The sequence below is a fragment of the Corvus moneduloides genome, chromosome 6, assembly GCF_009650955.1.
Source record: "Corvus moneduloides isolate bCorMon1 chromosome 6, bCorMon1.pri, whole genome shotgun sequence".
Taxonomy (NCBI): domain Eukaryota; kingdom Metazoa; phylum Chordata; class Aves; order Passeriformes; family Corvidae; genus Corvus; species Corvus moneduloides.
In genome coordinates this window covers 17,851,843-17,878,951 of record NC_045481.1, presented here as the reverse complement: position 1 = coordinate 17,878,951, position 27,109 = coordinate 17,851,843, and the positions used below count along the sequence as shown (strand labels likewise).

The following is a 27,109-nucleotide window of genomic DNA, read 5'->3' as shown; positions in this document are numbered from 1 at the left end:
GATCCAAGAGACATAAGAGAAAATGACAAAATGCTATCAAATTACTTTGCTTTGACAAGAAGATGAGGTGTTTGTGACCTTATGGTTGACGTAGTTGAAATGCCACCGTAACTGATGCTTTTATATGAAAAGCAGTCAAAAGGACAGAGGACCACTAGAGGATGGAGGACCAATGAGTTTCCAAGGCATATATTCCCTCCCCGATCACTCCCAGACAAATTTGACAACAACTACATTTAAGGATGATTTTACAGAAAACAGATTTAGACTGCCAAAATGATCACTACAACGTGAAGCACAGAAACTAAGGCCACGTCCAAGGAGTGCTTCATGTAGTTAACGTGTATATCTAAAATTAAAAGGGACATCACAACATTCAATAGTCAGAATACTACTGAAAAGCTTTTTGAAGTATTTGTAGAGTCTACACAAAGTACTGGGGTAGATAAACTACTGGATTCATCCAGCATGTATGTTTGTGTGACCAAGAGGGAGCATTGACTGAGGCAGAAATAAGGGAGAAAACATGTTTTCAAATAACATTCCCTTGATTTTGCTATGATTTTGAACTACATTCAAATTAATTTTCCTAGCATGTAAGGAAGCATAGCAAATCACATAAAATACTGTATTTAGCCTGTAATTAATACTCATTTCTAGATACTGAAGGGGAACGTCCCTCCATCTGGGACTACTTGTGACGTGTCAGGCTATGGAGGGGACTGCAGTACCCCTGGCCGGTCAGTGAGAAAAATCTTCACACAAAAAGTACAAAAGCCCTCAAAGATTTCACATTAAGGAAAATAGCAACCTGTAAGACAAAATGTAAATAAATCCTATGGCTTCTTCAGAAAGTTCAATCCAGCACATCGGCGCACATACATTAATCAGTGGTGGGATCAAAGGCTGCTTTTCAAAACTTTATTTTGTGGTTCATTTCTAAGGTGCTGTTCATTTTCAAAGACATTGAGAATTAATTTCTTCAGTGTAACGCACTGGGAACGTTCTAGGCTCTCGCTTTGTCCCTCGTTCCCTGAAATATGAGCACTTTGCCGTAAGTTTCTCCGGGGCATTCATTATTCTTCAGCTTCCCGTCAAGTCTACAAGAAAAAGGCTTAGATAATGAGGGCCTGTTCACCGAGAGGGACAAAACCTTCTCGGGCTGCAATGCCGCCCCTCCCCTCCGCCTGCCCGGGCTGGGGCTGCGGGCGCGGGCACCGCCCGCGGCGAGGCCGCCGCGCTCCCGCCGCGCTCCCGCCGCGCTCCCGCCGCGCTCCCGCCGCGCTCCCGCCGCCATGGCAACGCCGCGCTCCCGCCGCCATGGCAACGCCGCGGCGGCCAAGGCGGGGCCCGGCGGGCCCGGCCCGCGCCCCGCCCCCCCCGCAGCGCGGGACGAACCGCCGCAGCCGCCGAGCCGGGCCCCGGCCGGCGCCGCCTCTTCGGGCCCGGCCGGGATCATGGGGCTGAAGATGGAGAACGGCGGCAGGCGGAGCCAAGGTGCGGGGGACTCGGTGGTGGCTCCGGGAGGAGCGGGGAGCGCTGGCCGCGGCGGGGCGGGGGCTGCCGGCCCGGGGGATGCGCTGCCTTCCGGCCTCCCTCCTCCCTGCCGGCCGTCGGAGTGTGGGGCGCGGCCCGTCTCGGCCGGGGCTGGAGGCAGGCGGCGCCTCCTCTTTCCCCGCTGGCGTGTGGTGATGGCGAGGAGCCGGCAGGGAGCCTGCAGGGCAGGGAGCCGCCCGAGCCGCCGTGGCTCCGGCAGCGGCGCTCGGGGGGATCGCGCCTCGCTGCTGTCGCACGCGGCCGCCCCGAGCTGTGCCGGCCCGGCCGCCCCGCGTGGGGAGCGGGCGGGCGGGGCCGTGGGACGGCGGTGGAAAGGGCCGAGTGCCGCGGCTGTGAAAGGGGACGCGTACAGCCCGTGACGGGCTGTAATCCTCCGAGAGCCGGGGCCTGGAATTGTCTGTCCTAGAGCCGTCATCGCACCGTGCCTCATTATTGTAGTGGCATGGAGTGCTGCTGCGGGCAGCGCTTCAAGCTGCCGGCATCGGCCGCCGCGTTTGCGAGGCCGATTTCTGTGCCAGCTTTTTTTCTTAATCAGTTTTCATTTTCTCCAAAGCTGTTATTCATGGATTATTATGGATTGTACCCTGTGTGTACAACATCCCATGGCGTTTGGCTGTAGATACAAGTGTTTCGGTTTGGTGGGATTTTAATGCAAGTGTAGTTGAAAAATAAAAGACTCAAAAGTTTTAAAGGTCTCATAAAGTGATAACTTACCCACATTTAACCATCCGTGGCCTGGTGCCCTGTTCCTCTGAACAGTCCTCGGGGCATTTGTTATTCCTGATAAAAAGAGGCATAAACATGCAAAAATGCTTGCATAAGCCAACTGTGGCTCTTGGAAAGTACCCAAAATATTTTTAGATATGAACTGGATTACATGCATAATGTAAAACAATGGTAGGAATTATTCAGTGCTGCACTGTAATGTCAAGATCACATAGAGCTGCATAAGGTCAGAGCCGTTTGAGATAACATGCTGTTGTGTTGCATCTCGATGTCGTTTCCAATCTTTGGAGACAGTGACAGATGCCACTTCAGAAGATGTCTGATATCAAAGTATAGTTCCAACATAAATTCTAATATTACGTAGGAATATGAAATTCAGAGCAAAAACTAGAATCTTGTGCACCCAATTTTTATGTTGTCTTACATAGTGTGAAAGCAGTTCTATGACAAATACATCCTTTTTCTGACAATTCTTATGGTTGTCAAAATATTTTTATAGACAATCAGAAAGCGTGCTGATCGTCTGTTGACCATAAAATGGGAATAAATAGGATGCAGGATCTAAATTTCATTCAGCTTGTAGCAAGCTTTGTTTGACTGACTAATGTTTAACAAAAAAAGAAAGTTCAAAAGTAGGGAAAAATTACTGTGTTTCTGTTAAATTGGGAAGCCATTGCTTGTCTGCATAGGAGGTTACAATGGAGGCAGAAGTGTGTGACTGAACAGCCCAGTGCGTGAGTTCTCAGGCACGCAGGAAGGATTCTACTGAGAGCAAGGATTAGCACAGGCAGAGAGACTAATACACTGAGCTGAGCTGGAAATCTGTGTGCCTGAGCAAACTTGGCAGAGCAGCCATTGGGTTGCTTGCAGTTCATGAAAGGGGGAGAGCACATCGTATTTATGGTTTCTCAAAAGAGTTGTATCTAAAACGTTAATACAGAGGAGGTGGGATACCCTATTCCATGACCTGGTTGCATGCCATGCAGAGTTTCTTGTTCAGACTTAGCCTCATCATAGAGAAAGAACCAAAATTTTATACTTGTTTTTTATCAGGGCTTGTTTTTTCTAGTAAGAACAGTGAGCAAATACAATTTTTTTTTTAAATATATTGGGGTATATAGGATTTGTATGTAGTCTTGTCAAAGTTCAAATAAGGCTGAGGCTTTTTAACCCCCCCTTAGAAATGTTGAAGAATTAATCCGTTATGTTTTTCCCTTATTCCAGATATAAATTTCGAAGTTATTTACTGTAGTAATTTCAGGAGTCAGTTAATATACTCACAGATTTATAGTATGACCTCAAATAATCTGAATACTGTAATTTTAAACCAGTTTTGTTGTTTAAATCCAGTCTTCTGCATTGGGCTGTTTAATTCCCACAGCCAGTGGGAACATGTACCTGAACAGCAATACGTAACAGCATCGTGCACTTACTGTTAATCAATGACACATATTTGTGCCACTTTTACCTTACAGCAATGGGGAACTCCTCATTACTGCTGCATGGAGGCTGCTATTAGGTTTAGGCAGTTTGCACAGGCTTCCAGGATTTTAAAAGAAAATTAAAATGCTTAACATGTTTGCAGACAACACCATCTTATTTAGATTTTTCCTGCATTGTAGGAAGTCCTTGCATTAAGTACTAGTCCTTGCATTAATCTGACTAGAGCTGAAAGGGTGTTAACACAGAGACTTGTGAACTACAGGGGTTTTATTCGTTCTTTTGCCACTTGAACAAACAGCTTATTAAGTTTACTAAATTACTAGTTTGGTAGCACCAGTTCCGTTTTCAGAAGCTGAAGTTTTCTTTGACCAATAAGAAAGATGAAAAATAATCTAGTTACATCTTCAAAGAGGGAAGGGCGTTTAGAAGTTTTATTTGAAACGTAATAATTTTAACTGAAATTGAGAAATGTTAATCACTGTTCTTAACTTTTTACCAAATTAAAACGTTCACTCAGTAAATCTCTTAAAACCTATCCTTAATTTAACCATTAGTCAAAATAGTCTATTGAGTTTTAGTCACTTAATGCACTTAAAATCCTGTCTCCATTCAGCAAATAACTTAAATTTGTATAATGACTTAAATGCCTAACTGCTCCCATTTTATTGAAGATTTCTTGCATGCTTCAGGAGAAATACCTGTTACAGTAAACAGTGTTCAAACCATTAACGCTAGTAGCCTCTTTGCTCCAGATTATATCCTGCAGCTTTCTCTGAACTCTGAAGCACAGTGGGTCAGGGTTTCTTTGCTCTCCATTTTGGGTGGGGCTGGCTGTGCATTAGAGTTTTGATAATGTCTTTCCAGGTAGAAATAGGAGCAGGTGGATGAGGGAGGGGACATCTTTGTAGGTGCAGATTATACTAGCTAGAGAGTTTTTTCCATATATGTAGAAGAATCTATGTAAAGTGTGTCTATACACTTAGGTATAAATATGTTTTATCTCCTGGCCAGTTTGACAGTAGATATTGAAACACTTTTCAGACTTCATGTTCATGGGGTGATGTAATATAGAGTTTCGTGTAGCAGTAGAAGCCAGCACATGCGTTTGTTGTGTAGGGTGTGCTCGTGTTCTACCACCCTTGAGTAATAGCACCATTCCCACAGTGGAGTTGGTACAACACTTGGCAACTTTTAAGACAGAAGTTTCCAATCTGTGTAATGAAAATTGGTTGTTGTTCACATATTACTGAGTAGCAGCATACAGTCACTTCTAGAACACCATCCCTCACAGACTCTTCTAGAAAATCAGAAACTGCTGGTGCCACTGCTAATTCTAGAGGCGCTGCCCAAGCCAGTGATCACATAGTTCTTAAGGTTGGAAAATACCTTTATGTTCAAGTCCAACCATCAACCTAGCACCACCACCATGTTCACCATTAAAACGTGTCCTCTGGTGCTGTATCTACACATTATTTGAATACTACCAGGGATGGTGACTCCACAGCTTCTTCAGAGAATCAGTTCCAGTGCTTTGCTACCTTTTCCATGAAAAAAAATTCCAAATATGTAATCTAAACCTCCCCTGGCAAAACTTGAGGCATGTCATGGGTTAGCAAGCATAGTCCCAGAAGTGATGTTCTTGCAAAGGGGTGCTTACAGCTTCCTCTGTGACCTGACAGAACCTATCAGCTGGCCAGTTTGAATATGGACAATTCTTTAAGCCACTTAAAGTTGTGACCGCCTCTGTGATCCACACTTAAGAATACACAAACCGCAGGGCAGAGCCTCTCTGTCTCGTTTCTGGTGCTGGGACAGGTGGCTGCGGGCCCCGTGCGGGGGCCAGCGGGCCACGGCCATCCTGGAGCTGATGGTCCCTGTTCCACCCGCGGAACCCCCCACCACAGCCCTGCTGTGGGCAGCCCCTCTCCAGTACAGCCAAGATTCAGCTGAAGCTGCACCGCTGTCCGGCAGAGATCATGTGACCAGCAGCGATAAGTGACATTCCAGCTGCAAGGCCCGGGTGAGATTAACCCTTTTAATGCTGTGAAGAGCTGAAAACCTGAGGGAGAAGAAAGAGGAGATGCTTAAAGCTGAAATTCTGTTGTAAAGCTATGATGTATCAGAGTATCCCGCTGTAATTTCGTGAAGGCGTGGGGGGTTAACGCAACCGGGGGCTTGTCAGCACAAGCCCCGGCGTGTCCTCGGGCAGAGGGGACGCAGCGTTGGCCTCCACAGCATCCTCGCTGGACGGCTCAGTGGAATCAGCGTGAGATGGGTGCGTGCGCTGGCTCCTCCTCAGAGGAAGCACGTCGGGCAGCCAATGATCAGGCTGGCGTTAGCCCAGAGGCAAAGAAGGCAGGAGGGGCTTCTGGTGTGAGTTCCAACAGGTTTATTTGCAGGAGGGTCCAGGGACCAGCAAAAGCCCTGAGGAGACGCGGGCTAGCCCCCTTTATGGGGGGGTGGAGTAAGGCAGGGAAAGGGAAAACAACCAATGGGGTACAAGCAGAGGGGAGGATACAATTTTTCAGAACAAATGGGGAAAACAGGGAGGCAGGAGTCATAACAGGGAACCAATTAATAGCTAAAAAAAGGGAGAACTTTCTGGAACAGGGAGAGGTAATTTAGGATTGGGAGCCAACAGGGGGAGGTAACCTAGACCTCAGTGATCGCTTCTGGTGACTGACATTTGATGGTTTCAGCCCGAGAGCAGGCTGAGCCACCCCAACAGGGGGTGGAGCATTCAACTTGTACTTGTGAGCAAAAGCACCTGTGCTGAGATAGGCAGATGCTGAAGCAGCTGTAATTTCATGAGCAGTTTGAACAGGGAGAGATGGAAGCAATGAGGACTTTTGCTCCAAATGGAAAAACGAGAAGACCTCAGTTCCTGGAGATGCTCCCAGAGATAGTCCTAGAGATGAAGATGAGGAAGACCCTTTGCTCCCAGGGAAGGAGAAGGGCCTCTGTTCTTAGAGATGAAATGCTCCCAGAGATGGGTGAAGAGAACTTTTGTTTCTGAACGGCTCAACCTTAAAATTGTACCCCAGTAATTCAAGAGTGGACCCTCGAAAGCAGTTGTGGGAAAAGCTGCAAGTCAGGGAAAAGACTCACATGCCAGCAGAGAACCAACCCGGGCGGCTGTCTCGTTGTGATAATGGTTTCATAGCAGGGGCAAGAGAGACTCCTCTTCCTAAATGGACTGAACAAGGTTATTATGGAAGTGGTAAACAGACTGAACATCTCAAGGGTTGTCTTTTTACATTGTCAGTGGGAGAAGGGAGGAAGGTGGGGGGAGGAGAAGAGTTCTGAAGGTGTGGTATTTTTTTTTCCTTCTTTTAGGTCTGTTAATAAACTTCTTTATATTCTTTCAAGTTTGGTGCCTGCTTTGCATTTCTCCTAATTCTTATCTCACAGAAGGTAAACAGTAATGAGTATTTTGGACCAAACCACTACAAGGCTATTTCCTCTCATCCTGTCACTTGTTACCTGAGAGAAGAGTCTAACACCCACCTAATCACAGCCTCCTTTCAGATAGTTGTAGCAAACTGACATAAATTCATTTGCTTCTGCCTGCAGTTCATATCACAAAATGTGCTACTGATACACACAGCTGTTTGTTTCTGCTTTTGGAGTATGAATAGAGCAATAGCTTGCATCCAAAACTTCCCTTGCTGAAGCTTGTAGCTAGAAAAATTTTAACAAATATTTTTAAAGAATGATTTCATCAAATATGACTCAAGGCTACTGTTCTATTTCATTAGATTTCTTAAATTTTTCAGAGGAGGGTTTGACTCTTGAAACTGAAATATAATTTTGGTTGCATGGTTTTAATTTATACAGAATACTGTAAGATTATTAATTCTAAATGTCTGAGAGACCTAACTCTTAGGCATTGAGAGTATGTGTAAAGAAGAGCTTTTGTATAATCCAGCATAGTAAGTGTATAAATAGCACCCATCTAATTAATGGCTTAGAAAGTTATGTATAGTGCATGTCAGGGGGTGTATCCTTGTCATCATATTTTGCCTCTGACACAAATGATCCCATGCAAAATTCAGATGGAACATTTGGGACTTTATTTCAAAATTAGGGTAGTGTGATGTCTTGGCTCTATTCATTGAGGTTTGCTTCAGAAAATATAATAATGACTATTCTTTCTGCTGGTGGATTCTGCTGTTTATTAACAAATCAACTGTGATTCTTTTAAAGCTGGCTTCACATGTAAGACTTTATACTTGCAGAATTGATAGGAGTTCTGTTATCAGTGAAACCAGAAAGGGGTCCAAGAGGCTTCTGTTTCACTTTCATGAACAGGAAAGAAAATACAGGTGTGATAGTGACATGCTCGTTTTGCCTCACTGTAACTTTCAAATAAAATGGAATGCTATCTGCATTCAGTAAGTGGCTAAATCTAAAGCCATGTTTGAAGGTCTCTCATGATTGCATAGGTGCTGGAGAAAAGTAGTGAACACTTGCTGTGTTTTAACCTGTTCTCCTCAAGAAGGAGTCTGCTCTCTGTTGGCCTTTTCTTCTGTCTGATTCTGCATCTATTTGCCAACTTCACCTGTCTATGAGTAACAACTAGGAGCATTAGTATTACCTAGTGGCTGGGTAGGAGAAAACCCAACAAATTAATACACATTTTTTAAAGAAACTCACTGTGTTCTGTGTTCATTCCCAGATACATAAGTAGAGGTTAAGAACTAGGCAGCCAAGGATAAGCGACCAAAGAAGCTTAAAGTAGATGATCAACTGTAGTTCTATAGCACCTCGTCAGCCACAGCTGAGCAAGTAGGGGGTGTTTGAGGGGAGGAATGACCACAGGTAAGGAAAAGGCAGCAAATTGGGGGCACTGAAAGGAGTTTAGGGGGATGGTACAAAGATGTAAGCTACAGGACTAGGAAAGCAGACCTCCTTAGTAGTATTACTAATAGAAAAATTTTTTTTGTTTTTATTAAGTATATCATGCTAATATGAAGGGAAAATAGTTAAAAGTAGAAAAATTAGTTTCTTATTTAAATAAATTAAGTTTAAATCCAATATAGACTTTCTTAACCAGGTTAATCTTTTAATGTACTCTGAGATATCAGTCTTTACTCTGTATATTTCTGTGTTATATTCATATATACAACAATTTTTGTAGCATAAAGAATTAATGGATACTCTCATTTAAAAATTCTCATAGTACCAAAAGGAGAGGAACATGTATTTAGGGTCATAATGTAATTCCTTTAAGTATGGTCTTGTCCGACATATTAGATTAGATCCTTAAAGGAGCTTCCATCACTGCTCAAAGTCATTTGGGATTTCACAGAGATTATTTAAACTGCTTTTGTTCTTTCCTCAGCATGTGTACAGCTTTAGTGCTGTAGTGTACTGTTAGTTGTGTAGAGTTAGAAGAGTGAATTCATTGGAGGAAGCCCACTGAAAAGATCATAAAACTGGTTGGTAGAATAAGGGTAGTAGTGGTAGACATCCTTGACTTGTATGAAATTCACAGCACAAACCTTCTGCATGTTGTTGCCTGAATTATCCGCTTGGACAAAGATGTTCCTTTAACTATTTCTGGTTTAGAGCATTGAGATATTAGGGAAGGAAAAAAGAAGACGGGTTGGCAGTGAAAGAAGCAAGAATACCAAGCCTTTATAAATCACTGTATTGGCTAGAGTGTTTGCAAAGGATTTGTCAGCTTAGGTCCTTATCAGGCTCAGAGGGATCAAATCCCATGCAAATGGTGTAGTTCTAGTCTGTTAGAGACAGAGGTGCTTTCTGCATTGCCAGCTGAGAGGAGGCCACTATAGAGCTGGGAATGCAAGAGTCCTGGAGCCACTGCACAAAAGGGTTAATGTCTTGGCAGAATGATGAGCATATTCCTCTGGAACAGCTGGGGAGACCTGAGGTCTAAATCCATCTGGGGCTGAGGGTTGTTTGAACCCAGGCTAAGGTCTGGGAGCTGCCCTTTGGAAATTACAGTGTTCACATGTCTCTGCACAGTTAAGTGAAGCTTTTATGTCTTGCAGTGCTAGATTTAGATGCCTGTATCCTATATCCCACCTAAGGTCTCTGTATTTTTTATGGATTATCTTTTAAGTAGCAAGTCTTGGTGGGTAAGGGTAGCATGATAGATGTATTTATTTATTTAATTTTTCTTTGCTATGACTGAAGTACATGCTTGTTATAAAAACAGTAAGTCTAATACTTGTGTTTAAAATCTTTTCTGGGAGAGCATGGTAATGAAAGACTGGTACATATTCATGTTCCAAATCTGAAATGGCTTTGTAGAAAAGTCATTTCCATAAATTCTGCCTATCCACTAACAACCAGGAAAAAAGTAAGCCACCAATTTCTTATTATTTTAATACTGTTAAATTAGAAATTAAGATAGGATGTATTTTAAATTAAAAATATAATTTAAACAAAATATCTTTAAATTCTCTTTGGAATAATGTAGTTATTACTGACGTTAGATAGCAGCTGGAAAAAATTTTAGAGAAAGCTTTTTTTATTTTTTGTCTTCATTGTTGCTTAATGTCACAGAAGGAACTAAAGATCAAATAAATTTTTAGAAGTTTTAATTTTTTTGCTCTCTGTACTTTAGGAGAACACTTAGTGTGACAATCTTGATTTTATATTCAGTATGGACAGTCCGCTTACATCTATAAGGAAATTTATATTTAGATCAGATAGTTACATGTATCATATATCAAAGATATTTTTTTAGTTATCTTCCCATTGTTTGGTTTATATTCGATTAGATGTAAATTACTGAAAATCCCACCTTCTCCTTTAAAATTCTCTTCACATATCTAAGCCTTCAGTTTGGTTGTGCTGTTGTGCAAATAACTTTAAAAACACAGCCTGAATCCAAATAAATACCCATTCAAGTCAAAAGACAACCTGAAATTATAGTTGTGAAACATTTGACCATTAACACTTTCTACCTTACTTCAGTAAGGTAGAAATAGCCTGCACGTATCAAATCCTCCAGTTTCTTCTCTGACATTAGCGACATGCTTCTTCATTATAAATATTTGGCATTTTATAGAGCAGTTTGAGACTGAAGGTACGGGGAGGGTATTTTAAGTTGACCTCAGTGTAGAAGAGGTATATTTGAAGGAACATGTATGTGAAACAACCTGTAATTGGTTATTATTTGTTGCCATCTCTGTTTCAATAGTGCTAAGCATTATTTTAGCCAAATTAGTTTCTTTGACAAATTTTCTACATGTTTTGTGGAAACAGCTGGTTCAAAGAGAGAGCCTCAAATACGCTCAGTGATGAATATGTTACAGAGACATTTGAGTCACATTTTTTTAGCCTGAGATTGAGAGTGTAGGAGCAAGCACCATGGGATACCACAGGAGGACCATAGGAAAAGCTTTCATCACAAGTTCTGCTTTATCTCTTCATCACAAGACTTGCATTTAATTGAAGCTGTAAGAAAATGTAGTTTGCCAGGATAGAGCACACTTAGAATCCAACCAGATACTAAATCTGTTCAGCATAAACTTTTACCCAGCAAGGAAATATTCTAAACAGCAAGAAAATGTTATTTGTTAATGATGTGAAAGTTTTCAAGGAGCCCAGGTACTAGTGGGGCTGTAACCCTGGCATTTCAAGGGTATCCTAAAATCTGATGAGTCTGTTCTATTACAACATGTTTGTATGTGTTATCTTGCATTTAGTAGGGGTGGGGTTGCAAATCCCTCTGGACTGGGGACTTGAAAATTTTCCTTGCTGGCACAGAAGTTAGAACATGCAGGAGAAACTGGGATTTGGGAACACAGTGCAGGGAACATAAGTGCCTGATCAAAAGCCGTGGCATCTTGACAAATGGTGTTGTGTTTGTAGTGCCTTTGGAACTTTTGTCAGTTGGGGTTTTCTGTGTGGATTTGGAGTGATTTCTGTGCTGTCTGCATGTCCATAGTCAAAATAGAGGGCAAAGAAATATTTTTAAGTTGTCCCTCCTGGTGCTTTCTGACAGTTTTTCTTGCCTATGAAATACTTGTTTTTTCCTCCCTTCTCCTTTCCCGCAAGCCGGATACAAGTTAAATGTAAAGGACAGAACCAGCAGACAGTAGTTTTTCCGGTAGAATTTCCACTGTGCCATCTGCTGGTGATGCAAAGCAAGTGACCATTTCAAAGTCTGGTCTTCTGCAGCGCTGAACAGTTGTGTCTCCAGCTGAAGACAGTAAAAGCAACAGTTTTCTGAGTGTCCCTGATGATGTTTAACCCGGGACAAAGTCATTTAGCTTACTTGAAGAGAATCAGTTGTAGTTAGAGCAATGTCTCTCTTTGTTTTAAGGTGATCATGCTTACCTTTCTAGGATTCTGTCACATAAGGGTGAGTTGGAGGTGGCATTGTAAGCATTTACCTATCAATACCAGAGGTGCTTCCCTCTGGAATTATAGCCTAGCTCTGAAGCACAGAAAACAGTGAAATATTTAGATTATTACAGCAACTGTGACTGAAACACTTCTGATTCTCAGATGTCTGCTGTAATTTAGATTGCAGGTATTTGCATGGGAGGTTTTATCATTAGGAGAAAATTCTATCAACTGAATTTTATACTCTAACATTCGGGTCCTCCCAAAGACTTGCATTCTTCCAACACGTGAATATTGTAAATTCAGGAAGCCACAGGTTTCGGGGTGGATCCAGCTAGACCGTGAATACCACTTGTATGTAACAGTGTGTGGTAGAGAATGTAATACTTTAACAGGAAAGAAAGCCCTTATTGGCAAAGGTTTGCAGTCATTGTGGAAACATTCTGAATCTAACAAATCTCTTAAATTCTTACTGTATGTTTGGAATTTTAGTATTTTTTTTTAAAATTGTCACTGTTTTGTCCCTATGTATGTTTAAATCACAAATAGAGATAAGGAAGGATTGTACTGTGAGGGGAATGAGCCATTTGCAATTGATACAGATGAGCAGGAATGTTGTCCTTTGGCTTTAAAGGTAACAGTATAAAGTTAAAACAGTTGCAGGATAGTGTTGAAAAAATCGGTAGTTTTTTTCTTTTTTTTCCTTGTCCCTTTTCAACTGCTGGTCTGGCAACTTCACAGCAAAAGAAGTGAGAGCACTGTTATTGCAAACACCACCTCTAATACTGTAAATCCACAGAAGCCTGTACTGTATAAAGGCTGGCTTTTCAAAGTACGAAAGTAATTCAAGATTGCCCTGGTATTTATGCTTTGTAAGAAAAGAGATTGAATCTATTGATCCAGATTTAGTGTCATTTCACAACAGGATAATGATTTTCATTTTCTTTTTTTTCTTATGATACTTTTTATGGCTTCCTATACTAGTCCTAGTTATTAAAAATTTAGTACAGTATGGCTTTTTTATAAGGTCTTTGGAGAAATAATGTTAAAACATTGTTAAATGAATGATTCGTTTTGCTGCAATCTCTACTAATTAAAATTTAAGACATCAGATTAACCGTCTTGTGCAACATGCAGTGCATGTTCTGATGCTCTGTTCTGCTGTTTAACTCCGTGAACCACTGAGAGCACTCTCATTGTATCTTGGTGCTTAGATTGTTATTTAACTACACATGTAATTCAGCGATAATAAAATGATTGAATAAGATTTTGAAAAAGATCGACTAGAACCATTCATGAATTCTTTGGAGAAAGACTTTATCTTGTCTGTAAAAATATGTGGGGGTATTTTTTTTCTAACTTTGGGTTTTTGTTTGATGTTTTGTTAAAGCAAGTGGATACTCACCTGTTGTCATTCCCAGATGTGGACCAGCAAGTCCATTTAAAGGACACTTAAGTACTAAGAGTAATGGTAAGTAACATGTACTTTAACCAGAAGGTCGACCTGGTTCCTTTTATGTGAATTCATTGATTTTATGATTAAAATGTTTTAATAAAAACTTTTGCATTGAGCTTTTGTTTGGAGAAGTTTAATAGTACCTACATTTAGTATGCATTACTGAAAATACTTTTAAGGAATAAGTTTTGCCTTGACTGTACTGCTGGCTACAAATTGATAGCAAGATAAATATATAAAGGTGTCCCATCTGTATTAGCTGTAACATACATATTCCTTTACAGTCAGTAGTTTACATGGGCTAGTGTATACTTCTGTGCCATACTGACACCTCAGATACCTTTTTTTTTCAGAAGAACATAGAGTGAAGAAATGGGAAGTTTCTATGTTAACATTTTCATAGTCCAATTTCAGCCACTTTTGTAGCTATTTATTGTGTTAATGGCTCATTGGGGAAAAAAAAGGAGGCAGGATGATTTAATGTAATAGTAACTGGTAAAAAAACTGCCTTTGAGCAAAAAAGTTAAGCAAACACTGTTCCAAAGTTTGTGATTTTGAATTGCAATTAATAACTGTTTAAAATATAGTATTCTTTTATTTGCCTCTCTAATGTTCAGGTATATTTTAATCTTACAGCTTTCTGCATTGACTCCTCTCGAAGTCTAACTGGCCAATACCTGATCAGAGATCACATGGTGTTTCATTATAACAGAATCCTTTCAGCCAAAGGTAAAAATGTGCATGTATGAATGAACTGTGTCCCCCTCGATTTAGCTCAGTCTCTCAGAATAGGCTCATACCAAGAAGGAATGAACTGGATTGTAGGAAGGTTACTGTTGTTACTTTTTCTAACCCAAACTGGTGTCAACAAGGAGATGTGGCTGCTACTTAATAATACTTTTGTATTACTGAGATGGGAAGTTTTGTATGAAAACATTTTCCTTAAGTGTTACCAAAGATCCTGCCTTAATTTTAGAGCACTTTGTGCTGTATTGGCTTCATTCTGCTTTTGATGAAATAATGCGTTATGAAATAATAGGCTGAACTGAAAGTCATCGTGATAGTCATAAGAGAAAACATACAGAAATTATTTTAAGAATGAAGGCAGAACATTTCTAGTTGAACTCAGACCACTATGTCTTTTTTATTTTTTATATTTATTTCAAGAATTTCTTTTTTTTTTTTTGATCTTTCAATGAATAGTAGTAGTGAGTTCTAAGGACTTTGAAAATTGCCATGTGTGTTCACAACTGGGAAAATCATGTTACTGCCAGAGTCCATACTCAAAAATACAATACTCACAATGTTATCTCTCATGTAACATACTCAGTATCCTCAGGTATGCAGGTAAACCTTTTAAAAGGAGTCTTCATTTAAGTAATGATTCTTCCTTTAAGTATGTATTTTATCCAAACAGCTTTATCTCACAAATCCTGTGACTGTATTAGTATCAACCTAATACTTTAAGTACACAGTAACTAGCATGTTTTAAAATAGAGAAGAATTAAATTAGTCTTTGTTCTGTGTTGGTTTATTACTACATTTTTCTAGATATCACATACACTAAGTAAATTCTGAATCACTGACATTTGGTGTTTTTCTTCTTTGCAGCAGCTGTAGACTGTTCAGTGCCCAAAAGTAGGTTGACCAGCATCAAATGTAAGTCTTTGTTTTATGTTGATTCTGCAAATGCTTCTGTAAAACTAACTTAGCAAAACAAAAAAGCCAGCATAGAAGAGTAACAATAGCACATAACCCGTAATTGAACATTCATGTATCTGCTTGTTTATTCAGCTTTCATATTATTCTTCAGCTACTTGTAGGAATCTGCAGCAAATGGAATGCTGGAGAGATGGATCTGGGCTGTCAGTGATTAGCTGTGCTTAGCATGATAATTCATTTGCTTAGGATCCTTTTCGCCCATGCAGCTGGGTGAATTTTCTCCTATTGTATGAGAGGATGTAAGCTTGAACTCACAAGAAGAGAACAAGTAGTGCCAGGTAAAAGAGGAATTTTAGGAGGGTAGGCACCTGGGGACTGGGGCTGAAGCTTCTTGTTCCATTTTGCAGAAAACAGAGCCAGACACAAGCACACAGCCCCACAGCCTGGATTAAACTGCAGTTACTTTTTCTGCGAGTTGTCTCATTTCTTAACACTGCTAAAAGATATGAGCACTGTAGCCCCACTTCATAGTGTTAAACCAAAGTGCAGTACTTTAAAATAATTGATTTATGAAATACTAAATATATAAGTCAAAGGGGATAAATAGCAGCTGTTTGTTAAAATAACAAAGTGTATTTCTATCTGTCTTCAATGCAGTTAGAAAAAGTTCCTTGTTCTCCCATTTTATATTCAGTTACAACTAGTGAGGTACTGGAGAAAATGGAATTCTTCTTTTAGGATGGAAAGTTAAATCTTTTAAGGACAGAATACTTTGTGGTTAGTATCAAATTCAGTCAAAACGAAGTCATACTACCTTGTAAAATTACCAGAATAACTAGGAAATCAATCATCCTTTTGACAGAAAGATTTAATTTCATGAGCACTTTTTTCAGTAATTCAGCATAAAGACTTGAGCCTGAGTTAAGCTGCCTCAGGATTTCCTTTATATGCTGTTCCATCTGACTGAGATTCCTTTACAAACAGATAAGAAACTCTGCTGTGCAGGCTGAAATTTTTGCTGTTATCAAAGAGGTAATTCCATGAGAAACACCTGCTTTCAAATTCATCATTATTGGTCTCACTTACTTCATGGTATTTAAAGTTAAGACTACCCAGGCATACCTTGTTCCGTTTCTGCACTATCTTTATAAATTCTAGATTTTTAGAGTGAAATTAAAAATTATTTCAATTTTATTTCATACCTAAAATTACAGTGGTTGCATTTTTTTCCCTGCAGTTCTATGCATTATTCAACAAGAAATACAGATTTCTGTTCTGTAATAGTCATGCAACCAAGTGTTACATGTTCAGGCGTTAAGCTCAGTGCAAGGTACCATTTGTAGAGTCTCTGGTAATTCACTGGAGAATCATTTTTCTTCCTCTGTCTTTTGTGAAACAGATTATGTGGAGATGACAGCCAATAGCTCAGACAGTAAGAACGTTGAAAATGTGCTGAGGGAGAAAAGTAATGGGAAAAGGATTTTAGAATATTTTCAAAACAATTTCTTCTTTCTTGCTGAAGATGAGACACAGGATTTATACAGGCACAGTTTTAACTTCAATATGGTTGAATATCAGCAATATCTGTATAGTGTCACTGAGGATGAGAGGTTTGAGCCTTTATTCTCACCATAGTTCTCTGTCTCTCATTGCTTCAACTGAAGCATATTATTACTTTTTTCTTTTTGTGTTCTTTGTCTTAATCGTTATTGAATTCCAAATAAGGTTTTTGTTCCCCCTCTATTTCGAGCTTTGGGTAGGGGGGTAAATTTAGTTTAAAATTATAAGATTTATTAATAGCATAGAGTTACAAAACAGAATTCTTGCAGATAGAGTTAAAAACATCCCCTGAAAATGTGCTTCATGTACTGTTAGAATAGCAGGTGAGTATTTCCCATTGGGGTTGTTGCCACGAGTCAGTCATTAGTGTTTAAGAATTAAACATGATACTGTAGTTGGCATTCTCCCTGGCCAACTGACTGTGTTCTGTCCTTAAGTGGATTTAGTTTCCACTGTTCTTTTCCTGGTATCTTAGCTGGCAGCAAAGCAGGCAAGGTGCCATGGCCCTGGGCTAGCAGTGAGCATGTTCCTGTGTATTAGATCAGACTTACTGACTTAAAATAGTTGTTAAAATGTGAAACATCTTGAAATGTGAAACTTCTATGTTCAGAATTAGTCCAAGCATGTTGATTGATACCAGTGGCCATTAGAAGTCTGTGGTTGTGAAACTTGTGCCAGAAAACTTGACAAAGGCTGTGCCAAGTAAGACAGCTGCTGCTACACATGCCTGGTTTCTAACAGTACTAACTTTTCAACCCATATGTTTAGAGGTTTTTCCACAAAGCATATTGATAGTACAGCTTGAACCCAGTGGTTAGTGTGCTTGGGAATGCAGGTCTCCTTGATACTGGGGCAGGGAGAGAAGAAGGAAAACAAATATTCTGAGAAGTTACCCGCCATAGATCTGTTTTAGCCTGATGGAACATGAATTCTTGGAGGGAAGGCAGTGAGAGATAGGGAGAAGCAACAATTCAGAGTGATAGTAGTGTTGGTTTTCTACTCTTTAAAAGGATTAAGGTCAAGCAAAAATATCAAGAAATACATATTGTTACGTAATTCTGTATTTAAATCTTAATTTTTCCTGTAAACACATATCTATGTTTCAGACTATGAAAAAGCAGAGATCAATGAAAAGCTGTCACAAAATTTCCCTATTTTTTTCTGTTACATCTTGTCCTTAAGTATGTATTTCTGAAAATGGAAGTTATAAGCAACTAATATAAGCCCTTTAAATTCAAGCACTCAGGTAATTCTAATGCCTGTGTTTTCAGAGTTGAAGTATGTCTTTGGAAAGGTGTTGGGTTTTTTTATAAGAGGTAATTAATTTTAGATATGCACATCAAAAATACATTTTTCACAGCTTGTAGTTGTGAAAAGACTTTAGAACATATAGTCTAACATCATGAGTTGAGCAGACCAAAAGTTCCATCCAGTTGTGCTAATATGGAATTGAACATCCATACTGAATGTGGCAAATAAAACACATAAACAAGAAAAGCCTGCAGTCTTGACTTGTAAAGGTCAAGAAATAGAGAAAACATAATTTCCTTTTGTAGATGTTTCAGTAGTTACTGATCATTATTATTGGAAATGTGTCCCTGATTTTTAATCTAATTTACCCAGCTTTACTATCTCTCTGCTGATGGGGAGGACTGTTGTTTTTATACAATTGTCCACCATTACTCAGGATTACAAAACAGCCATAGCATACCAGAGAATAAGAATAAAATTACGCATTCCACTTATTTTCAGTATTATCTCAGTACAGTATGTCTAAATTGTCCTTGGGAGCTACCCCAGTGGTACCTTGAAACAAAAATCACTGCCCAAGGCCACCTAGAAGCCCAATGGACCTCTCTCTAGGGTACACAAATGGAGGTTTACCTGGGCAGGCTTAGACATTTCCTTCGGGGTTGGTTCAGCGTTCCACAGATTCTGTGCAGTAAGTGCTGGCAGGCTGCTGTGTTCTTCATATGGCTGACAGAAGTATATAGGAGGTGTCTGCTGGATGAGGACCCCATATGAGCATCAGAGGTGGAAGGATTTAGGATATCCAGTGCTTCTAGCCTCTTGTGAAATGCTTTTGAAGGATTCTTGTCTCATTGTTGGGCTTTATTTCCAAGCCTTAGCAATGACCAAATTTTGCCATTAGTAGCTTTGCCAAGTAGTATCACATTTCTGAAGTACATACCCTCATACAGGCATATCTTTCCGTTTGAGACAAGAAAGGCTTTAGTATCAAGCTCTTGGTAAATACTTTGTCATCCTTTTTTTATGGTGGTTCCTCCCTTATTTGATGAAACCGTGCTACTGATACCAGATGTGAAGGACTGCAAAATCATCTCTTGGAGTTATGAAAATAAAAATTTCTGTGTTAAGGCATTTAGATTTAGACTTACAGCCAGTGGCAAAATTCAGTTTACATTTGATGAAATGTCACCCAGGGTGCTTAAATCATGGTGTACTGGGGATTTGTGTAGAGCTAGAAAACTAGTAATTTTTACTAGAGCTGGTAAAAATTCTTAGAGAAGGAAGAGCTTGCTTGCAGAAGAAGTAATATCGCCAGCTGATATACTGGACACTTTAGTTATGGTCACTGCAGGCACTTCAAGCTCAGCTGAGATGATGTTTGTATGATTTATCTAAAAAGAATTCAAAAGGGAATTAATAACTGGAAGTGTGTTTGCAAAAATAGCTTAAATAAAAACACAGTAGGGAAATGCTGAGTGTTAGATAATTCCTTTGAGATACTGTTCTGCACACTGAACTCAGTTTAAATCTAACTTAATATTTCATCGTCTGCATTGATTATTTACATCAGAAATGAAATAACTTGAAGGTTAACTGCCAGTTGTTCCGTGATGTGACACATGATAAATTTAGCAATCGGAAATTCAGAGCAAAGGACAACCACTGGCATTCCAGATCATACTGTCCTTCTAAGTGCAGAGCTTTCAAGCTGACTAGGACTGTGATATGTATGATTAGTTTGTTTCTTCGAGATTTATGACGTGTTTTATAACTCTAAGTATGTCTTGAAATGCTAGTGCAGTCTAGATTTCAGGAAAAAAGAATTATGCCTATAGAGAGAGTGTTCTAAAAGGGGAATAAAGTGATCACTACTTTGAAGTGTGGTGTACTCTGCAAAGAGTATTTGCTTAGGCAAAAGTGTTCCTTCTGTGACAGATAGATCAGTGTTTTATAGGAGTTTCTTTATGAGGAGTGCTACAGTTTAACATCTGAAATTCATGGTCTTTGTGCATCCTTTCACTGACAACAAAATCAAGAAGATGGATTCATGGAGTGGACGCAATAAGTTACGGAATCTATTCACAGACTGAATTTATCTGATCTACAGAATCACTGATTTGCTTATATTCTAGTACATTTTCTCTTACTATACTATAAATCTGTGTGGTTTTGAGCACAGTAGTTAATGAGATACAATTAATCTCAGTCTCTAATAAGGCTTTTAAAGGGACTTACTATTTGGATCTACAGGCTTATTTTATTCCTAAACATTTTGTTTTCCCCTTTTAAGGAGATGAAAAGTAACCCAGAGGTTTTCTTTTTGCATTTATTTGTCACAAGATACTTACTATGATGTACTTTTTTTCCATATTTAACTCTACGTATGTGACATGTTCCTGGAGCCAATGTTCAAGTAAAAGCTACTTGCAGTGAAACTATTATAAGTATTTGTTAACAAATGCATTTTGTGTTTACTTCCCACTAGTCTATGACTGTATGCCAAGGGCACTTTTTTCAAATTTAGTTTATGACCCTCTCTGAAAGCTAAAAAAGCTGTATCAGTAATAGATTTGAAGCAGAAGATACCTTAAACAGTGAGCAGTGTTTTCAATTAAAAGCTAAATCTCCTTCTAAAATTGCCTGTCTCTTGAATGCTGGTCTCATTCTTTCTGTGTTTAATATAATATATTCACACTGCAACACAAGCGGTTATGTATGACAGCCTTAAGTTTCTTCAGCTCCTCTCAGTTGTAATATTGTAATTAATGCCTAAAAGTTCCAGGCAAATTTTCTATCTGGCTGAAGTCAAAGGGGAAGACTGGATTCTCCAGTCCTTGCATGGGTAAAGGACATGTGAAGTAAGGAGAGGTAGGTCTGCGTGCCTGTTTCTGCCTTTGTCTGTGTTACTTGCTGACTGCCTCAAGCTCACCTCCAGCTGTCTGTTTACATCCACATTAGCTCTTTTTGAGAAGGATTTCTCTATCTCTTACTTTGCTGGTTTCACAATTCCTAGCTTTTACCACAGATCTAGCCCAAAAATTCATAATTTGGCAGTAAGATGTGTATGTTACTGGGGTTTTTCCCCCGGTTACAAACCCAACCCGCTACAAGTACACATCAGCCATCACCATTTTACCTGAGCAGTAGGCAAGATGTCACTTTTTACAGCCTCCATGCATGTGCACACACAAACACGCTGTATTGGCCCGGAATAGTTATTTATCTCAAACATATAAAATGTCTAACCTGCAGCTAATTTTTGAGTGCTTTTCTGTAACTTTTAAGACAAACACAATTAGAAATAATAGTAATTTAGAACAGACACAGTAACTCAGTATAGAAAGAAAAACATTGTGGTTTAATTATTTAACAGTACAGTATATTCTATCATTCTGTTAGAATGTGTATTTTTAATTCAGAGTTGTATTAGGTAGCATTTGTTAAATTCAGCTAATATTTTCCCAATAATATAAGCAGTTTCATATTGGAAGTACTCTAATAGCATATGATGGATAAATCAGCAACCATAAAAGAAATTACTCTGTATTTTCCTCATCAGTTGTAAGAATTGAAAGAAAGAGAAAGAGGGATTTTCCTGAGCAATGAGAGCAAAGATTTTGCATCTGAAAGATGAATTTTTATCTTAAAAGGTGTAGTGGTTTGGTCCAAAATACTCATTACTGTTTATCTGCTGTGAGATAAGAATTAGGAGAAATGCAAAACAGGCACCAAACTTGAAAGAATATAAAGAAGTTTATTAACAGACCTAAAAGAAGAAAAAAAAAATTATACCACCTTCAGAACTCTCCTCCTCCCCCCACCTTCCTCCCTTCTCCCACTGACAATGTTCAAAGACAACCCTTAAGATGTTCAGTCTGTTTACCACTGTCATAATAACCTTGTTCAGTCCATTTAGAAAGAGAAGTCTCTTCTTGCTCATGCTATGAAAACATTATCACAACGAGACAGCCGCCCACTTCCAAATATTGTTCAGTCCATTTAGGAAGAGGAGTCTCTCTGCCTGCGTGTGAGTCCTTTCCCCCGACTTGCAGCTTTTCCCGCAACTGCTTTCGAGGGTCCACTCTTGAAGTTTTTTGGGGTACAATTTTAAGGTTGAGCCGTTCAGAAACAAAAACAGAGGCCCTTCTCCTTCCCTGGGAGCAAAGGGTCTTCATCATCTTCATCTTTAGGACTATCTCTGGGAGCATCTCTAGGAACTGAGGTTTTCTCCTTTCCCATCTGGAGCAAAAGTCCTCATCTGGTTCACCTCTCCCTGTCCAAACTTCTCATGAAATTACAGCTGCGTCAGCATCTGCCTATCTCAGCGCAGGTGCTTTTGCTCACGAGTTGAACACTCCACCCCCCATATCTTCATGAAATTACAACAGGATACTCTGATATATCATAGCTTCACAACAGACTTTCAGCTTTAAGCATCTCCTCTCTCTCTTCCCTCAGGTTTTCAGCTCTTCACAGCAATAAAAGGGTTAGTCTCACCTCAGCCTTGCAGCTTTACAGCTGGAATGTTGAATTTTTCTTATCGCAGTGGAGAGGGGGGAGAGCCGAGCCGCTCCGGCTGCCCACGGCAAGGCAGTGGGGGGGGGTTCCACGGCTGGAACAGGTCCATGGCTTCAGGATGGCCGTGGCCCGGCCCGGCCTGGCCCAAGCAGGGCCTGGCCGGGCCCGCTGGCCCCCACACGGGGCCTGCAGCCACCTGTCCCAGCGCCGGAAACGAGAGAGAGCTTGGAGGGGGAGTTTGCCTATTCTTAAATGTGGATCACAGAGGTGATCACAACTTTAAGTGGCTTAGAGAATTGTCCATATTCAAACTGGCCAGCTGATAGGTTCTATCAGTTCCCAGAGGAAACTGTAAGCACCCCTTAGCAAGGACGTCCCTTCCGGGACTATGCTTGCTAACCTATGACATTCTCCACCCCTCACCTCTGTGAAGACACATTTAAGAATTATTATCAAAATTACATTCAACTTCTACTATATTCCACCCCTAGATAGTTCAATACAATTACAATATAAGTTTCTCAATATCATGCTACTTAACTTACGACTTAATACTTGCTTTGCCCAGTATTCCTCCTAATTAATCATTATCTCACAGTTCTCATCAATTGCCCGCATTCTCCACCATTTTGTCGCGGGTTCAGTTTGTAACCGGGCAGAAACACCAATTTAGTGTAGTGGTTTGGTCCAAAATACTCATTACTGTTTATCTGCTGTGAGATAAGAATTAGGAGAAATGCAAAACAGGCACCAAACTTGAAAGAATATAAAGAAGTTTATTAACAGACCTAAAAGAAGAAAAAAAAAATTATACCACCTTCAGAACTCTCCTCCTCCCCCCACCTTCCTCCCTTCTCCCACTGACAATGTTCAAAGACAACCCTTAAGATGTTCAGTCTGTTTACCACTGTCATAATAACCTTGTTCAGTCCATTTAGAAAGAGAAGTCTCTTCTTGCTCATGCTATGAAAACATTATCACAATGAGACAGCCGCCCACTTCCAAATATTGTTCAGTCCATTTAGGAAGAGGAGTCTCTCTGCCTGCGTGTGAGTCCTTTCCCCCGACTTGCAGCTTTTCCCGCAACTGCTTTCGAGGGTCCACTCTTGAAGTTTTTTGGGGTACAATTTTAAGGTTGAGCCGTTCAGAAACAAAAACAGAGGCCCTTCTCCTTCCCTGGGAGCAAAGGGTCTTCATCATCTTCATCTTTAGGACTATCTCTGGGAGCATCTCTAGGAACTGAGGTTTTCTCCTTTCCCATCTGGAGCAAAAGTCCTCATCTGGTTCATCTCTACGGACTGAGGTTTTCTCCTTTCCCGTTTGGAGCAAAAGTCCTCATCTGGTTCATCTCTCCCTGTCCAAACTTCTCATGAAATTACAGCTGCGTCAGCATCTGCCTATCTCAGCGCAGGTGCTTCTGCTCACGAGTTGAACACTCCACCCCCCAGATCTTCATGAAATTACAACAGGATACTCTGATATATCATAGCTTCACAACAGACTTTCAGCTTTAAGCATCTCCTCTCTCTCTTCCCTCAGGTTTTCAGCTCTTCACAGCAATAAAAGGGTTAATCTCACCTCGGCCTTGCAGCTTTGCAGCTGGAATGTTGAATGTTTCTTATCGCAGTGGAGAGGGGGGAGAGCCGAGCCGCTCCGGCTGCCCACGGCAAGGCAGTGGGGGGGGGTTCCACGGCTGGAACAGGTCCATCGGCTTCAGGATGGCCGTGGCCCGGCCCGGCCTGGCCCAAGCAGGGCCTGGCCGGGCCCGCTGGCCCCCACACGGGGCCTGCAGCCGCCTGCCCCAGCGCCGGAAACGAGAGAGAGCTTGGAGGGGGAGTTTGCCTATTCTTAAATGTGGATCACAGAGGTGGTCACAACTTTAAGTGGCTTAGAGAATTGTCCATATTCAAACTGGCCAGCTGATAGGTTCTATCAGTTCCCAGAGGAAACTGTAAGCACCCCTTAGCAAGGACGTCCCTTCCGGGACTATGCTTGCTAACCTATGACAAAAGGGAACTAAAATGTTTAAAGTAATGAATACACTTACTTATTTTGTGGAGATTAACATGTATATAGAGTACATGTACACAGACGAGTGCATTTTAAAGGTTGATTAAATGTTCTCAGATTGCTGTAGGTCTCAGCTGTGTAGAAGAATGAACCACACCAATCCCTGAAGTTTTTAACATTTCCATGCATTAAATATAGTAGTGCATGTGCAGATTGGGGTCTACCAGAGTATGATATAAATATGTCATGAAACCAGAGAAGAAATCCTCAAAGACCTTTGTCTCTATGAAACAGATGATTCATACACTTGGATCTGTGTTAAGTGAATGAGAAAATTTTCATTTAGTATACAGACTTCAAAAGTGTGCTTGCTTATTTTTCCCCATTTGCAAATGAAATTATTAATGTTTTTCATCAGTCTCATTTGGATTTTTCAACTTTGTGAACTTCGGGTACTGTATCCAGTTCTGGGCCTGTCACTTCAAGGAAGACATTGAGGCGCTGGAGTGGATGCAGAGAAGGGCAATAAGGCTGGTGAGGGGTCTGAAGCACAAGTCCTGTGAGGAGTGGCTGAGGGAGCTTGGGTTGTTTAGCCTGGAGAAAAGGAGGCTCAGGGGGGACTTTATCACTCTCTACAACTGCCTGAAAGGAGGCTGTAGACAGGTGATGGTCAGCCTCTTCTGCCAGGCAACCAGCGACAGGTTATGCCAGGGGAGATTTAGGTTGGACATCAGGAAGAATTTCTCCATGGAAAGGGTTGTCAAGCATAGGAATGGCCTGCCCAGGAAGGTGGTGGAGTCACCATCTCTGGAAGTGCTCAAGATGCCACTCGATGTGGCACTTAGTGCTGTGGTTTAGTCGGCGAGGTGGTGATTGGTCAAAGGTTGGACTCGATCTTGAAGGCTTTTTCCAACCTAAATGATTCTGTGTTTCATCTGTTGAACCTGGCTGTTTACAGTATCCAAAAACTTTGGACTGTACTATGTAAGATTTAGGTGACTGATGGCAAACTCATACACAGAAAATTTACCCATCTTTTGGGCTTCTTTATCTCATGACATAAATACCTGACTCATCTTTTTGCACTGCAGATGAGGTCTTGGACTGCAGGCCAGTGTGGACTGATAAAAATCCCCTACTCCTGATCTGACAGTAGCCCTCTCAGAGTTGACCTTCATTTTTTTGTGTTCTTGATGTAAACTTGCTTGTTTTGCTCTGGATTTCTGTATTTGGGAGGCTCCATACTGTTAGCATGGATTTTTTTACATGTCAAATTTGTTAACAATAAACACAGGGTTTTCTCTGAAATACTGGATGAAAGTACAGTCAAAAGAATTCTACCTGTAAAAAATTGATAAAGCTTGTAAGTTTTTGAGCAAAATGCTCTGTTAGCAATACTGATCTTGTGTTCTTGTACAGGAAGTCCTGTATGCTGGTGTTTGTCATGAGGTAAGAAAATTTCAGGAAAGTTAAGGCTCAGCTTCAGCTATTAATAATTTCTCTTGTAAGAGTAGGCATAAATTTTGTAACTGCTGTGTGTTGGAAGTAGGATGTATCTCAATGGTCTGACTTTACTGAGCAATTGAAAACCACAACAGTGTTTTCAAATCACTCAGGGAAAAAAAGAATATTTCAGTTTGGATCTGACCAATTTTGTCTCTTCCCTAAGTTGCTGACCAGCAAAGAAGAGAGAAACTGAAAAAGAAGATAGCCAGGTGTGAAGAGAAAATGAGTATCTGTGAAACTGTCTCCCGATCCTGTTCAAGAGACAGCGGAAGGCTGCTGCCATCCTCTTTTAGAAAGGTATGTATTTTAATTTTGTTTAGTAGATACTATCATATACTTGCCTGCCATAGTAACAGCTGATCACTGCTGTGAAGCAGTGAGGCATCTTTCAAGCAGCAGAAAGTAGACAAGGGTCTTTCTGGCATGTCCCCAACACCGAATGCATGTCTTGACCTTCTGACAAAGATGTCAGGTATCTGGATGAAGAGTGCTTGCAGTAAATACAAGCTCTAATTACCCTTGAGTTCTCTTGCTTTCACTTCAGCTGAAATTCCTGTCCTGTCACTCCGGAGCTTTGCACAATTTCCTAAGGCAGAACTCTGTTACCTCTACCCTTCCGAGCAGAAGAATCAGGAATCTTCCATTTTTTCCTTAATGAAAAGTTCTATTTGGTAATACATTTCATATCTAACAGTGTGCTACACCCTTCAGTTGCATTTTGTGAAAGCAAAAATAGTGCTTAGACCAAAATATACCATTCTGTATATATATATTCTGCTTATATGCATAGGCTCACTTAGTTTGGCTGGCTATCCATCAAGATATGTGGTGTGTATTTCTAACTAATAAATAAATATGTAAATAGCCCAATAAATTACATTCTTGTTCATCGCTGTAAATGAGCAATTGCAGCTTAAAACAGAATAATGATTTAACTCTGTGATTCTAACAGCCTAAGTTTCATACGTTGTTGAAATATATGTAAAGCTGGAGGACATTTCCAAGTAGTACAGCAAACACCATCAGTTTCTTTCCCTGTGACTGATTTTTGCAGCAGGCAGCCTGAGTGTGACCTTATTGCAGTGCAGAAAAATA

General features: G+C 40.4%; 1 protein-coding gene across 4 annotated transcripts in view; it reads left to right on the top strand.

Annotated features, from left to right (window-relative positions):
- The first annotated feature begins 1,387 nt into the window (after window positions 1-1,387).
- The window catches only part of SPATA7 (spermatogenesis associated 7), a 41,374-nt gene continuing 15,652 nt past the window's right edge, over window positions 1,388-27,109 (top strand). For 2 of the 4 annotated variants that reach the window (XM_032113267.1, XM_032113263.1), the window contains exons 1-5: window positions 1,388-1,497; window positions 13,442-13,522; window positions 14,144-14,236; window positions 15,119-15,166; window positions 26,178-26,311. In XM_032113267.1, the coding sequence (XP_031969158.1) occupies window positions 1,458-1,497; window positions 13,442-13,522; window positions 14,144-14,236; window positions 15,119-15,166; window positions 26,178-26,311 (396 nt within the window). In that variant the 5' untranslated portion in view covers window positions 1,388-1,457. Of the gene's footprint in view, window positions 1,498-8,449; window positions 8,548-9,501; window positions 9,717-13,441; window positions 13,523-14,143; window positions 14,237-15,118; window positions 15,167-26,177; window positions 26,312-27,109 lie in introns of those variants that run through there. The other 2 variants (XM_032113266.1, XM_032113264.1) reach the window with 2 other exon arrangements.